The sequence below is a fragment of the Lutjanus erythropterus genome, chromosome 5 (genome assembly GCF_056507025.1).
Source record: "Lutjanus erythropterus isolate fLutEry1 chromosome 5, fLutEry1.hap2, whole genome shotgun sequence".
NCBI lineage: Eukaryota > Metazoa > Chordata > Actinopteri > Lutjaniformes > Lutjanidae > Lutjanus > Lutjanus erythropterus.
In genome coordinates this window covers 28,400,404-28,415,653 of record NC_139321.1, presented here as the reverse complement: position 1 = coordinate 28,415,653, position 15,250 = coordinate 28,400,404, and the positions used below count along the sequence as shown (strand labels likewise).

The 15,250-nt window shown below is 38.3% G+C and overlaps 1 protein-coding gene across 2 annotated transcripts in view; it reads left to right on the top strand.

Annotated features, from left to right (window-relative positions):
* The first annotated feature begins 1,222 nt into the window (after nucleotides 1-1,222).
* Nucleotides 1,223-15,250, top strand: part of tnmd (tenomodulin) — an 87,563-nt gene continuing 73,535 nt past the window's right edge. For both annotated transcript variants that reach the window (XM_084719543.1, XM_084719542.1), the window contains exons 1-2: nucleotides 1,223-1,380; nucleotides 8,037-8,171. In XM_084719543.1, the coding sequence (XP_084575669.1) occupies nucleotides 1,333-1,380; nucleotides 8,037-8,171 (183 nt within the window). In that variant the 5' untranslated portion in view covers nucleotides 1,223-1,332. The remainder of the gene's footprint in view (nucleotides 1,381-8,036; nucleotides 8,172-15,250) is intronic.

Here is a 15,250-nt window from a genome sequence, read left to right as displayed (position 1 = left end):
GCTCAGTCATCCTTGAGGAACTCGGAGTAGAGCCGCTGCTAATTTGCCTAGAAAGGAGCCAGTTGAGGTGGTTCGGGCATCTTGTAAGGATGCCATGTGGTCGCCTTGAGCTGAGTGATTTTTTTTCAGGTGGCTAACCTATTTTTTATTTATATTTAGGTTTTTGATGGTTCTCCAAACTGGGCCCATGCATGGCACCATTTATTGTAGGTAATCACTGAATATGGAGAAGTTCCCCTTCACCCCAAGATGTGTTTTGCTTATTGTTGCTTCACTTGGATGTTTGAGCTTCACTGTGCAGATTGATGTGTGTGCAGAGTTTGACACTTGAGGGCTGTTTTCACATTCATCTGAAGGGGGAACATTTCTGAAAATTGCTTAAATCTCAGCTTCATATGTTCATGTACAAGCAGGATTTTATGACATAACAAGTAGTTTGGAAACCAGTAATGGTTCATGCAATTTACATGTTTTAAACCCAGTGTTCATACACTGAGAATGAACTTTTCTTGCATCCAGCAATTAAAGTCTGAACAATATTTGCATAAAATTTTTTAATGAGAGAGAAGGAGCAGATGTAATTTTAAGGATTCTTAATGGGATAATTGAACTTTTTTAATATGGAAAAGCCATTTCAGGCACAAATTATTATTTCAAGGAGAGTATTTTTATATGTCTTAAAAACATGTCTGAAGGGGATCTTTAAACTTCTGTCCTCAGATTACAGTCTTCGCTTCATTCCTATTTTACTTCTCTATGTGCACAAGTGCAAATTCTCTTCACTTTATAAGGCTGACCCTTTCATCATGCTGCAATTCAGTCACCTCAGCTCTGGTTTAGTGTACCTGTTTGTAGTCAAGTGTGCAGACTGACTGACTGGGGAACAAAAGCAGAGAGAGGCTGCTTGAACTCCGTTGGATTCTTAAGACAATATAACTGAAAAGATCAGCATCAGCATCATTTATTTTATTTTTTTCACATGCAAAAATGTGTGCCCTCAAAGCAGGAATCTTTTGAAAGTACCGCTACCGTATTTTCATTCAAGTATAGTATGTAATTTATTCAACAGCCTTTCAGTCTGGATCTTCTTGGCTTTCCTCTCCTTTGAAATGCAAGAGAGCAGGCAGGCATGCAGGCAGGAGAGACATCTGCTTGGGCTTCTAATGGGTATCACAAATGTTTCAGTAATTCCACTCCATCTGAAACTTCCCTCCCCTTCAGCACACTCCCAAATTACAGCAACGGTATGAAGCTGGGGCTCTTTGCCTTGCAGAGCGTTAGTGTTTTCCCCAGCTGAGACGAACGGAAAGATTCCTCCTGTGGGCTTGCATCATGGAGGCTAGCAGTCAATCCAGCAGTCAACAGACTCTGTGGAAAGATGTGAGTCCAATTTTGTTTGATTTATTGCACTTAAATTAATTGCAAAAAAAAAAAAAAAAAGAAAGAAAAAAAATAATTTGAGGGTCTTTTAGGTCACACAATGTCAAGAAAATGGAAACAGCCTTAAACCTTTACAGCTCAATAAATTAAGAGCAGGTGGCAGCAGTGGTGGTTTAAAGGAGTAAGGGAGAAAATCCTGTGATATTTGAGTGTAAGCTCTAAGTGAAATATGTCAGAAGTGTGCCTTTTTTAAATCAAAAAGGAGAGCTGCTTGATCTCTTGCTGAGTGATCTGAGTTTTCTCAGAATAGTAATTTTTCCATCTAATTCCTCTGGGTTTTTCACCTTGGCTTTCTTTTCTTTATTTCCACTCTTATATTCAGTCTCACCTGCACCACTGTATTTGCTTTATATCTACAATATCCTTCTTCTCACATGCAAGCAGCATTCAAATATACACCGAAAACTGTCTTTATTTGAGACTGTATTATTGAGGAAGGTGGAGGAGGAGGAGGGATTTTTGGCTCTGAAATCATTTTTCCTTCCTCCTCTCATACTTCACTTGTTGCAGAACCTGTGCACAGTAGAGAAATACCACTGAGTATCTGCACAGCACAGTATTATTATTATCTTTGTATGTGTGTCTGAAAAAGTGAGCTCTTTTACTGACCATCAAAGACAGGACACCTGCTCCAACAGATACTCAAATCCACTGTAAGCGATGAATGGACAGTGATTAAAAAATCACCTGTGGCTCCTTATTTTAGAATAGTTTCCACAGGATTTCAAGTGCCTATATGAGCATGCTCCAGTGTGATAAATCACTGCCTCTGCTTGTTGATTATATAGGCTACTTCTGCTTCTTTTTTTTTCAGTTGTTTTCTTGCAGAAGTGCTCCTTTTTTGCACGATAACAGCATGGGGCTGCGGGCACTCTTCCTCACAAAGCTCAAGAGGAATTGCCTGGCTGATTCTGAACTCCTAAACCCTTTAAACAGTAGTTGGCGGGTGCTGCACTGCTCACTCTGTCTCCATCCCTGCCTTTATTTCTGTCTGTCTCTCAGTCTGTCTCTCAATCCCACCTTCTTCCTCTGAGTATTTGATATTCAAAGCACAAGACAGAGAGAGAGGTTTGTCCTCTAGTTAAGTTTCCACTGCTTATGCAACCTCCCACTGGAGAGCACAGGATTTCAGCCACTGTTTTTTGTTTTTTTTTTCTTCTTCTTCTTCTTCTTCTTCTTCTTGGAGAAATTCACAATGTAAGGAATTTCTGGCTCTTTGATTGCAGCCCTCTGTTTTTCATCACGACTTAGGAATGTACAATACTTTGATGTGACTCACGTTTCTGTGGCTACTGTCTCTAATGTGTCAAATAAAGTAGGGTAAAAATGCAGAGTTCACTAAGGGCTGTGGTTCTCAAAAAGGGTCCGGGGACTCCTAGGGGTCCGTGGCACTCTGCCAAGGGGTGAAAAGTTTTCAGATTTATTCATTTAAATAATCATGATAGTATTCTTTAGCTTTGATTTAGAGGTGTAACAGAGTTGACATGTCATGTTTGAGACACACCTGATATCAATGTCTTTTAAAGAATTTGCTGAAAGATAGAAAGCTTACTGAACTTGAGCAGCATCCACACCTTTTTTTAAACCAGGAAGTGAGACAGGGGTCCTTAGGGTAAAGCTTTTCATCCTTGATTAAATCGTGTTTTTGTAAAAGAGTTTACAGAAACCTGGGACACAACTTTAAAGGGACATTGTCACTTAAAAATAAATTTTGAGACAAAATTGATTATTGTAGAACATTTTTATTCCTATGTTGTAAATTCTTGTCTGGGACAAGGGTGTTTTCTGAGCACAGAGCAAGTTTAGACATTAAGAAAAAATCAAAGCAAAACAATTTCATAAATTACATATATTTCATATATAAATGTTTAGGGTTTTTTGTTTGTTTGTTTTTTGATAGGACATGATGTGTCAACCATAAGTCCCCCATTAATGAATGACACTGACTCTCTAGTCCAGTGGTTCACTAACACTAAGAAGCCAAAAAAAAAAAGGTCCCCCACCCCCCACCTCACTTTTTTTTTTCTTTTTTTTTTCATCAATCATCATTTCAATCATCAAATCAATCATTTAGCAACTAATGAAAAAAGAATCCAAGTTGAATTTTAGTGAGGTCAGCATAATAGCATCAGTAAACTGTTGTTTTTTTGTTTTTTCCATATGTCCCACCAGGGGGGCCCACCCCCCAGTTTTAGAACCACTGCTCTGACCAAAGGGACATGTATGAAGGGTCCCTCGACTATCTTGTAATGAAAAATTGAGAACCTCTGCATTAATGGCAGTTTTTAGGGGATTTCTTGAATAATGTGTCCTCTGTCCTTCCCCAAAGTCATGCTGATGATGCATTTACCAGAAATCTGGAATTCAATCTATATTCAACAAGCACATAGTGTAACTGCCTGCCATTATTGCAAAATCATATTTCTTCCTGTATTATATTCCACTGGAAGAAATCATACAGGAATTTAGTGGAATCAACTAAACTCTTCTTCAAACATGATATATAATTGATTAGCTTTTTCTTTAACAGATGTAACATGAAAGAGATCACTAATTATTATTATTGTTGTTGGAGGGGAGGTCCCTCGCATCATATATTCTGCATAATGTGTGCTTTTACTTTTGCTACTCTAAGTATATTTTAATACTTCCACTTGTGAGCTTAAGATTTTACATGCAGAACTTTTACTTGAAACAGATTTTTATGTCATTACTTTTCCTTAAGTGAAAGATCTAAGTTGTTCCACCCCAACTGGTCCAAAGGTCACACAAAGCAGCCAACTATTATTCAAAAATAGTTCCTACAAATTATTTAAAGGAGTCAGCATGTTAAAGTTCTGTCCAATCTACTGCAGCTTAACCACTGTAACAACCTCAGTCACAATAGAAAACCAAAGCTGCTTTATCATCATTTTAAAAGACACAAAGATAAGCAACACCAATTTCACTAATTGAAGTTGGTTTCTTTCTTTTTTTTTTTTTTTTAAACATATCTGCTTTTCGATTGTCCTCTGAGACTTTCAAAAGTGGTCCAGTGTGAATGAGAAGCTTTCATTCTCTCCCTGCTGGAGCAGTGAGGAACAAAAGCTCGTCTTTATTAATTTGTGGCCTTAAGCTTAAGGGAATTGACTACAGCAAGCAGAGTTTTCATTTGAGGAAAAGTTTAATGAACCTCACCTTTCTGTGGCACTTGTAGCAGCTGTGCTTTGCATGGGGATGATTATGTTTTTTTCTCCAGTTGCTGCATTGGTGGAAACTTTTTGCAGAGTAACCAGCTCAAATGGCTTCTCAACACTGATAAGGAGGATAAAATGAAAAGAAGGCAATGTACATTTAAAGCTACACTGGAAAAACAAAGTTGAGAAAACTCTTCATTTGATTTTTGAGTTCTGAATCAAACTCAAACTCTTAAAGGGACAGTTTACTCCAAATTACTTTCCCTCTGGCTTGTAGTGGTAATTATCTGCGATATCAGCCATAGAGATATCAGTCTTCTCTTAATATAATAGAACTAAATTGCACTCTGCTTGTGGTGCTCTAAGCATTTGCATTTGCAGTAGAATCTGCTGGAACTACTGTCTTTTCTACTTGAAAGAAAGCAGTTCCTAGATGACTCACAACACAACAAGCGTGTGGTTTGTATTGTATAACCGGATCATGATTTTTGGAAAGAGACATTGGTTTTCAATCTTACAAATGTATTTTTTGGTGCACTGAGCACCACAAGCTGAGTGCCATTTAGACCCATTAACTGGAGAGAGGGTAGACATCTTTATGGATGACATCTCCAAAAATCTGCAACTCACACCAAAAAAAAACAAGTTGGATGAAGCTCGAAACTCCAAAATCCAATGTAAAATGTAAGTTGCCTTAAAATTTTCTCAACTCTTTCTTTTTCACAGTGTATAGTTTGACATTTTGGGAAATGCACAGAACACTTTCTTATTGAGAGTTAAATAGGAAGATTGATATCATGGTCATATACCTCCGTTAAATAGAGTTGTGAAGTGGGAGGAATTATTTTGGGCGACTTGTTGTGGATGTAAAAGCACCAATCATTTTTCCCGTAGACAGTTATACATGACTCACAGTTGGAGCACTTTTGGATAGATGTGAAACTCTCTTAGTTGAATCATCTGCATACAAAATAAAACTTTGAAGGCAAAGTCAACTTTGTCTCCCAAGGTGCATTTCAGCAAGAAGCATCCAATCACACTGCTTTAAATTCTGTTATGTGCGTTGCTAATTGTGGGTGAAAGCTAAGCTTTTGAGGAAACTCGAAATGTAACCTGCAGCTTAAATCAAATCACAACTGATTTCTGGATCAGTCTTGGTTATATTTTGTTCACAAATTCTACAACAAAGCATTTAGAATCCATTATCACTCTGATTCATGTCTCTGACAGGCTTCTGCTTTACTAACAACACCTGAGGCTCATGGGTATTGTAGTATTTTAACCTGTCCACAATGCCAAAATGATGGACAAAACAGGATTTTTCAGAATTGGAAATGATTAAAGCTGGTGACCATAATATCATATATTATCCAGGAGAGTTCTGTGTTCTTACTTTAGATACCACAAAAGATGTTGTTTAAAGGCAGAATGAGTAGGATTTGTTTGCTGTAATTTGTAAACACAACATTCAAAGTTGGCCCCTTCGTCTGAGTTCAACGGCTCCTCTTGGACGCATTTTATAATCTAGCACCAGGGTTGCCAGGTCTGTGTGACAAAACCAGCCAAATGGCAGATCAAAAAAACGGCCCCAAACCAGCCCGACGGCCATTAAAACCAGCATTGGTGAGTGGAGAGCATTAGGCATGTCGTGTGCCTGTGTTTATGGATGTGGTCATGCCTGTGATGTTTCTCGTGTGTGCACATGCTGAGCTGGAGCTCGGTAGGTGCTGGGTATAAATAAATGATTTAATCTGAAATATTTATAGATATTATTAATGTAATTCACTTGCAAAATAGATATAACCAGCGGACAAAAAATTCAACTCACAGCAATTCTGCACCGAACAACCCTGTCTGCCACCTGGTTGTTGACAGAAACACCCTGAACGCAGCAAAATAAGAAAATACAGGCAGAGAGCACGGCAGCGTCTCTGCAGATACAGACCACACACTTCTAGTGAGTCATAAGTCATGATTTAGAGAGAATTTTTTTATGAGTCTGTTATGAGTCTGTGTTGATTTTTAGGAAAACAATACCCATTCTGCCTTTAAAGAAAACACTGAAATGGAAATACAGAATGGGGAAAACATTTCCAGAATCAGCAGTTCCGCTCACTTTGCAACCAGCTACAGCCAGCAGAGAGTTTAGCTTAGCATAAAGACTGGAAACAGGGAACAGCTAGACTGGCTCTATCTAAAGGCCCACAGTCACCCCTAAAGCTCACTGATTAACATGTTATATCTCTTTTTCATTGTAATCAGCGTAAAAACCAAGCAGTAACCTCTGGGGCTAAAAAATTAAGCGAACACGCAAGGCCCCAAAACTGCAGTTCCTCAAATGACCACTTGAGGCTGACCCCAAAGGCAAAAGCACAGACCCCCATATTAAAATGTCCAACTTTACAGAAGAAATAAACATGCTTAAAGCCTGGTGTAAAAAGCAGTTTTGGTCTCAAAAGCCAATTTCCCTTCTTAAGTTCTTAAGTTTTTGTTTTCTGCTTCAACAGCATTTGAGGTCAACTTTCTCCTCGTCCTGTTAAAGAAACATAGCGGTCGCATCTCAAGTCAAGCCAGATAATGTCAGCTGAATGCTGGATAACTACTTAACTAATGATTGATGTAGGCCTAGATTAGCGAATTAGTTAGCTAGCTACTTGGCTAGCTAATCAAATTTTATTTTTCTTTTCAACATAGACAGGCAAAGCAGATAGCATATCTACACGTAAGTACAGGGGGGAAAAAGAAAAGGAGAAAGTTAACCATGATACCAGGCTTGCTCAACTGTCATTGGACCACCTTGCAAAAAGGGGCGGGGTTTAGGAAGGGTCACTCAAGGACATGTCTGCATTGAGTAACAGGTTTGTACCATCACAAGTGATTAGCTGCTAGCTGCCTCAGTTCCACTCACACTCCACCTCCTTGCCCAGTTTTTGGATTAGCTGGGAGTCAGGCGGAGTCAGGTATTTTCCACCAACACTAATTCTAACACTATTCTTCCTGATAATGATATAGCATTTTGTTGGCTTGTGTTTGTGTTTTCTCTGTTTTCAGCTATATTACTACTACATTTCAACCACAAATCCATTTTCTTAATTTTCATCTGTCTTTCAGTACAGAAACTGGTTTCCTGCTCACAGTGAATGTGACTGTGCTTGTTGCTTTCTTTTTCTGTGAGGTTTAATAGCACTTGACAGTTTTGGGCAGTTAACATTTGCATTAGAATAGTAATATTGTGGTTTCAAGTAATGTATACTTACATTTTTATTGAACTTATTATAGTATAATTATTTTTGGAATTATGCATGACTAATATCTTGTAAATTCATATTATATCATATACTAATACCTCCATTTGAAAAAAACTTGTTATGGATATTTGGGCAATATATATTCCGTATGTAATACTGACATATATTGCAGGTTGAGGTTGGAAAAGAGAAGAAGGCCAGGTACCACACCTACCAGCGAGTGGCTCTGGCTCTGGCTCTGCTCTTTCTTGTTCTGGCTTTGTGTGTCTTCAGCCTGAGGTACCTGTGGAGCCCCAGTGTGGGGAAGGTAAGACTCAATATCAGCTCCCTGTTTACCAGTCATCAGCCTTATTGCCACTACTGTCTGTGCGGTGGTAAGTGTGGTCTTGATGAGAGACAGATGAAAGACACGCTGAATGTCTCCACATCAGCAAATCATACAGGTTACATCAAAGAAAAAAATACTCAAGTAAGGAAAATGGACGGCCACACAAAGAGGCGCAGGCAGCCTCTGCAGCCTGTATTGTATTCTGTTAGATTAAAGATGTGTGGGCTATGAAGAGACAGCTGTGTTTTGCTCTGCTCGTGTTTTGGCTGTCAGATCTGTAATTTCATGAATTCTTGGACCGAACCACAAACCGCCTTTTTTCTCCTTTTTTTTTTTTTCTTGCTGCTGCAAATGCTGCATTTATCTACTTTCTGCTCACATTGTAAACATCTTCTCACAATGATGGCTTCTGATAACTCAAAGCTGACCCTAATTGCTGTTGACCAGAGTGGCTGCAGCAGGACTGAAACCTCTTGGCAATGTAATTGGGATAAACTCTTGTCCTGGCAATTCATCTTGTAAAATCCAATTCAATCACACTTGATGGAGAACATTTTCACTCGGCTTCTCTCCCCTGATTTTCCCAAGGGGCCAAAAAAGCTAATTTACCCGAGCTGGAGGGAAAAATACATCAATAATTTCACATAGAGATTGGAAGCTCTATAGGTTCCCAGCACAGTTGCGAATGAGAGAAATGATTATAATGAAATGATGGTTAAAAATGAGTGCATATATTTCAACCCTGTATGCATATGTCTGCTTTGTGTGTGCTTCAACTGTGAACAGAGGGAAATGTAGCATGCAGGATGCTGCTTGCTGTTACACAAACATCTTTGTAACGGCTAATAAACATTATTCTTCTATTTCTGCTTCCATTTAGATACAAATTTCAATCACAGACAGTCTCTTCTAAGCTCAGGTTAACCAGGGTTCATCTTCCCTTCCCTCGCAGACAGTATTGTCCACGTTCTCTCCTTTCAACATAGATATGAATCACCTTTGAGCCATCTCCTTTGTCCTTGTTAAATATTTCATGCCGGAGGTAGAGCAGTCATTATTTCCACTTTAATAAGCTGTGATCATTCTCACGTGGCACAAAATGTGTTGATGGCAGAGGTTGCCCAGGCAATGAATATCAAACCCGTAGACCCCGGGTTTTGCTTTAATGGGGTCTTGAGGGGGAGGCTCATTCTCTGGCCTCCACATCAGCAAGTGAGATGGAGCCACTTCAAAGGAGGATCACCTGTCTGTCAGATGGGGAGGAAGCTCCCTCAGACGCAGACGGACGGTTAAACTCAGGTATGTGTCCTGTAAAACTATCCCAGGACTACTCTGGGGGTAAAGAGTTGGGGCTGCACTTTATTTTACAGCACACTAATAAGACATAACATTTTTAGACCCTTTATTTGATTTTATTAGAGGGTAATTAGGGACGCATTACAACAGCGCTGTACTTCAAACTAAAGTGAAATCACATATCTGCTACTTTAGAGTAGCCAAGACTTCTTTGATCAAATCACATTATCAGCCTGCAGTATTACAATAAGTCTGTGCAGTCATGCCTAGACAAAATGTCCATCTACCGCTATGATTTTGGCTTATACTTGGTAGATCTGATATGTGAATTCACTTTAGTTTATAGTACAGTTCTGTTGTAATGTGTCTCTAATTACCCTCTAATAAATGCCTTGTCCACACATACATGGGTATTTTTAAAAACATTGCTTTTTTTGAAAACACCCACCAAGGTGAAGATATTTAAAAACTGTTTTCAGTGTTCTCATATAGACAAGGAAACTTGAGAGGAGAGTTTCTGGCCTGCAACATCAGAGTGCCCGTCGCTTTTATCTGAATGGTTACCCTGTGAATTTAAATAGGTGGCCATGGAAGATAATGACTACGAAAAGACTATCTGTGGAAGAACAAGCAACAACAAAAATGAGTCCCTTGGATGCCCACTGTACCGTCTTCCTGCATAATAGTACAGAGCCTGAAGTGAAGGATGTTGTCGTCAAGGTTTACAAAAACACACATTATTGACTGCACATGGAAACAGCTCTGACCTAAATTCTCAAACTGCATGGAAAGAAAGGGGAAACTTTCTTCAACTATACAACTGTTGTGTTACTACAACTTCTGTTGTCAGACGTGGACTTGTTTTCATGAATCAGCTTTGGTCACTGTGATGTTAGTGTGTTCATTCTGCATTTGTCATTTAGCACTGAGCCCACCAACTGAATTACTGTCCCTGTGTTAGCATTTAGCAGTACAGCCAGATACAAATGTAGAAAATGGCTCTGTAACAATTTAATAGACCCACAATAAAGAGAAAAGGTGATTTTGCTGTGACGCAGAAAAGCGAGTGTGTCTTTCAATATCATGGAGTATTTGAGTCTGTACCTTGACAGAATGGATGTTATAAAATGTATATTTAGAAATACACAAATGGATATTGAAAGTACAATATTGGAAAAGAGAGATAAAAGCACATTCTGTTGAAAATGTTTTAATAAAAATAGCATTAGCCAGGAGTGTACTGTGAACATCAGCCACATTTCTCTGCTTCATCATTACAATCTGCTTCTTGTTTACACTGACACACACGTGAGTGAATTTTAATGTGATGTGCATTTTCAGGCGTGTTAATATGGACAGAGATTCTTTTTTCTGAAACAGTGCTAAAACACTCCTCTGGATGGAGATATTTGGTTTTAAATGCTTTTTTTTTGCCTGTGCACGTGGGGACCAGGCAAAAGTCTATTAAGGGTTTAAATTAATACACTTAACAGTAGTTTACAGTGCTGTTGTAATGTGTCTCTAATGATGCTCTAATAAAGAGTCTAATACTGTCTGATAAAGAATGTATCATTTCTAGTTTTGTCTAATTTGATACAAAGAGTGGCTTGTTATGTCTTATTAATGTACTGTAAAATAAAGTGCCACCAGAGATGGATTAATGGATTGATGGATGGATTAGTTCGCCTACATCAATGTGGCAGCCAAGACCTTGTTTGGTGAAAGGGTGTTGAGTTCAACGCAGCAGGACACTTCTTGTCTCACCAGCTAATCCTGAGCAGCGTCTGGCTCCTACATGTATAGACTCTGGGCAGCAGAGCTCTGTACTTGCAGCCAAAGGGAGAGTACATAATTTATTTTAGAGAAACAGTTGTGTCGGGGCTGTTTTTTTATTTGAGCACAAAGATGAGCATTCTGGTGACAACTCAAATTCAAATTCAGCTACAGTACAATGCTTCTGTCTGAGAGCCCTTGAACATATGGGATATATCTGCTTTGATACAACAGAGACATACATATGTAACCATGGTTTTCTGAGTTTAATTACTTTCCTTCTTCAGACGTCTTGGCAACATGTTCAAGAGATTATCCAGAGAGTCCACACATACATGATCCTTATATAACCATGACTTTTCTTAAGAAGTAGAAATGATAAATATGTAATATATTTACTATTTTATCAGAAAAAGGAGCAGAATATCTCACCTGAGATGAAGAAACATGCTAAATGGAAATACTCCCATAATTTGTGCTTTTGTTTGCCTGTTTCACGTTAACTAGAGTTCAAATTAATGCTGAATGTCCGCCAAATAATTTAGTGTCTGTTTATGAGTCATATGAAATCATTTATAGTCTTTTAGAAGGAGTAGATATTTATAACAGTTAAATTGAGCAAAATGTTAAGGAGTGATCAGGGAGGGGAACAACTCACTTGAACCATAGATCATATATCAAATAAGCTTTTAATCTCCTGAATGTACAGTCTATGGCTTTAAATCTCTATTTAGACTGCAGTACTCATTTTGGACGTGCAATTGTTACCTATTGCTCCTTTAAGAACAGGTGAAAAACAGCCTTTTTTTGAGGAGCTTTCATTTTAATCTTACATTTTTTCATGAAAAAAAAGTTTTGGCAGGTGTTTTTAAAAGCTTTCCTGTTTTCTTCCATGTGAGATTTAATTACACCATCCACTCTAAACACAAGTTTCATGTAAATATCAACATTTCTAGCCATAAGAAAAGCGTAAAAGTAATGTATTTTTTCTTTTTCATTTACCTCTCGGGGCCTCCATATCTACATCTTTGCACCCCTCGTTCAACAATGTAAAGTATGGTGTCATTTTGTTATTATTATGTTGCCACTGTCCAATGAAAAACACTGACATTTTGGAGATCAAAATGTCAACTTTTCAGGAGTTTAGGAAAACAGTCATGTTTTCAGCTTTGTGACAATGCATTTTCAGATGATCCAGTGATTTTGTAAATGGTTTGTTTGCCTTAAGAAATAGGTGCCTCAAATAGTGTCTCAACTCATAAAAGAGCACTCTTTTATGTGTGACTTTTTTGTGAAAAATTCTATATCACCATATTTGGAGATAAGTGTTTTTTTTATAAGACAACAACGGTATGTCACATACATTAATGTACAGTCAATGTGCTTCACTATCATCATCCAAAAGTAGTTTCTCAATTGGCTGATTTATATCAGCTGGCTTCTCTCTTGCTTTTCTTAACTCCCAGTGCAAAAAAGCAGCACAAGTTTATTAAAGGTAGAGTCAGTAGAATTTTTCTGAGCTGTTTATACATGCATCAGGACGTTAAATAACAACGTTTTGGGTTGGGTTGGTGAAACATCTCAAACACAGCAAAACTGTGAGGAAAAAATAAACAAAGGGCAGAATCTCTGCAGATTCAGCTACCACCACAAGTATTGTATTTTTTTCTAGTGATTTATAAGTGGTGATTGAAAAGGATTTATTGCAGATTATACCTTTAATGACCACACTAATGTGTGCACAAAACATACTGAATGTAAAGTACTGAAAAAGAAAATGAAAAGCTCTGACAGTGTGCAGGAACAGATTCACAAGTGAAAAACAAGTTTGTAGAGAAAGCTCCTGATGTGGTCCCTTCTCAGTTTGAAATCTGCCAAAGTCTTATTTGATCTCAGACTTTAGCTTGGATCAAATAAATAGTTCAACTTGACACAGACAGCTAATTTGTGATGCATTGTGAATGAATTAAAACTATTTCTGTAGATGGAGTTCCATGACAGCTGGTAGATGCATTCATCTTCTCTTCGGGATGAATTGCAATCACTTCTGTGATCTCACGACTTTTCAAAATTTCAATTTGTCCAATACTTATTATATTTTAAAATCTTCAAGTCAAATGAAAGAGGTGCTGGAGCACACCAGGATGTAGCCTAACATCACTACAGAATGTCGCCTTACTTCCAGGTTTAAGACACTCTGCTCTTAGTTGGACTTTTTCAAGTGAAGGATCAAAACTGACAAAACTGAGAATCCACTGCTTACAAGATAACAAGCGACATTAGCCCTAATGCTGCCAGAGATCTAATTACTAAAAACATTGATTACAAAATTGGTTGTGCTCCTAAAAGTCAGTTCCTGCACACTCTCAAAATGCAACTTGCAAATTGGCCACTGCCTAAATTTGCTTTGTGCTCAGTCAATAGTTTAACTTATGCATGAAAAACAATTACTAAAGGCTATCGCTCAAGCAAAACAAACACACACACACACATATTGCATACTATACATCATACCTTACATAGTGCTTTGACCTTAGCATCTTAATTAGAAGTCAAAACCACAGCACGACTGCAGCCACGAACACTTCTCGTCTATCCTCGCAGTTCACCAAAACAATGTGACCTGCTGCACCCGCCTTTGTATAAATAACCACAGAATGGTAATTTGCTCTACGCATTGTATTTCAATATGACATGATAACCACTTGGGATCTTCTTTTAATTACCTGAAAACATATGTTGTTACAGAGGCCTGGGGAAGATACTTTGCCATCTCTGTTCTCTGCCTGTGTGTGTTTGTTTGTGTGTGTTTGTGAGGGCGTGGTTGTGCTTGAGTATGCATCAGTGTGCATTGTGTGTTTCATTCAGTGTGTAGATTAGGTGCCTCTGCATTCTCTTTTGGCTTACGGCAAATTTCTGTTTACTATGTGCTCATTATTGTTCTGGGCCACAAGTCTCACTGGGGGATTTTGCCTCCTTGTAAATTAATCCTCTGTTATTACCAGTTTACATCAGCAACTCCGTGAAAATGGAATCTGGCTGGTGAATCCAACAGAAAAGTGGAAAGAATTTGCCTTGTTAATGTTATTTTTAAAAGTCATATCAGAAAATAAAAGAATAAAATTTATACTCAACTACAATATAAACTTAACACCTGGTTCTGCTCCCATTTTTCATGACTTGAAGTAAAAACTCTAAGACATTTTCTGTGCACAGAATGTCCCTTGGACTGGTCATAATGACAAGCCACTCTAAAATGTTCATCTTTATCTTGAAAAAAGACATTTTTTAGGCATGCAACTAGCTGTTTCACATAGAGCTACAGATGCCATTTTTTCCCAGGAGGGCAAAGTCATGACCTGCCCTGCTCTGCCACTGATTGGCTAGTACTCATTTTCTTCATTGGTTGGATTGGTTAGGTTTAGGCATGAGGAGTGACTGGTTAGATTTAGGGTAGGAATATCAGGGTAATCCAATCAGAGTCCAAGTAGGGAAGATCATAACTTTGCCCACCTAGGAAAAAAAACAAATGGCATCTATAGCCAACCTGTTCTCATCCCAGCTTGTCACATGGTAATGTTATGTCACTGCACATCGGCGTCTGACACTGATGCATAATGTAACCCTTTAGTGGCTGCATCAAATGCAGACAGAAAGCCCTTTACATCGACGCCACTTGAAAGCACTGTGCATCTCAGTCGCTATCAGGTACTGTGTGTGTCTATGTGAGCGCAGTGGGACTTACCATTAGACAAAGATTAGTAATAGCCTTTGGACCCAAGTTCCCAAGGGCCCATTAAATGCCTCATAAAGTTATGATTAATTTTATTTTTATCTTATTTTGTTTTACTTTTCATATATTAATTCTCTCTCTTTTAATAACCCATACACTAAAATTACATCAGAATACTTAATTCATGAGTGTCTCAGGGTCTATTCAAAGACCTCACTGTGCATCTGCAAAAATGATTCAGGAAGACTACTTGTGT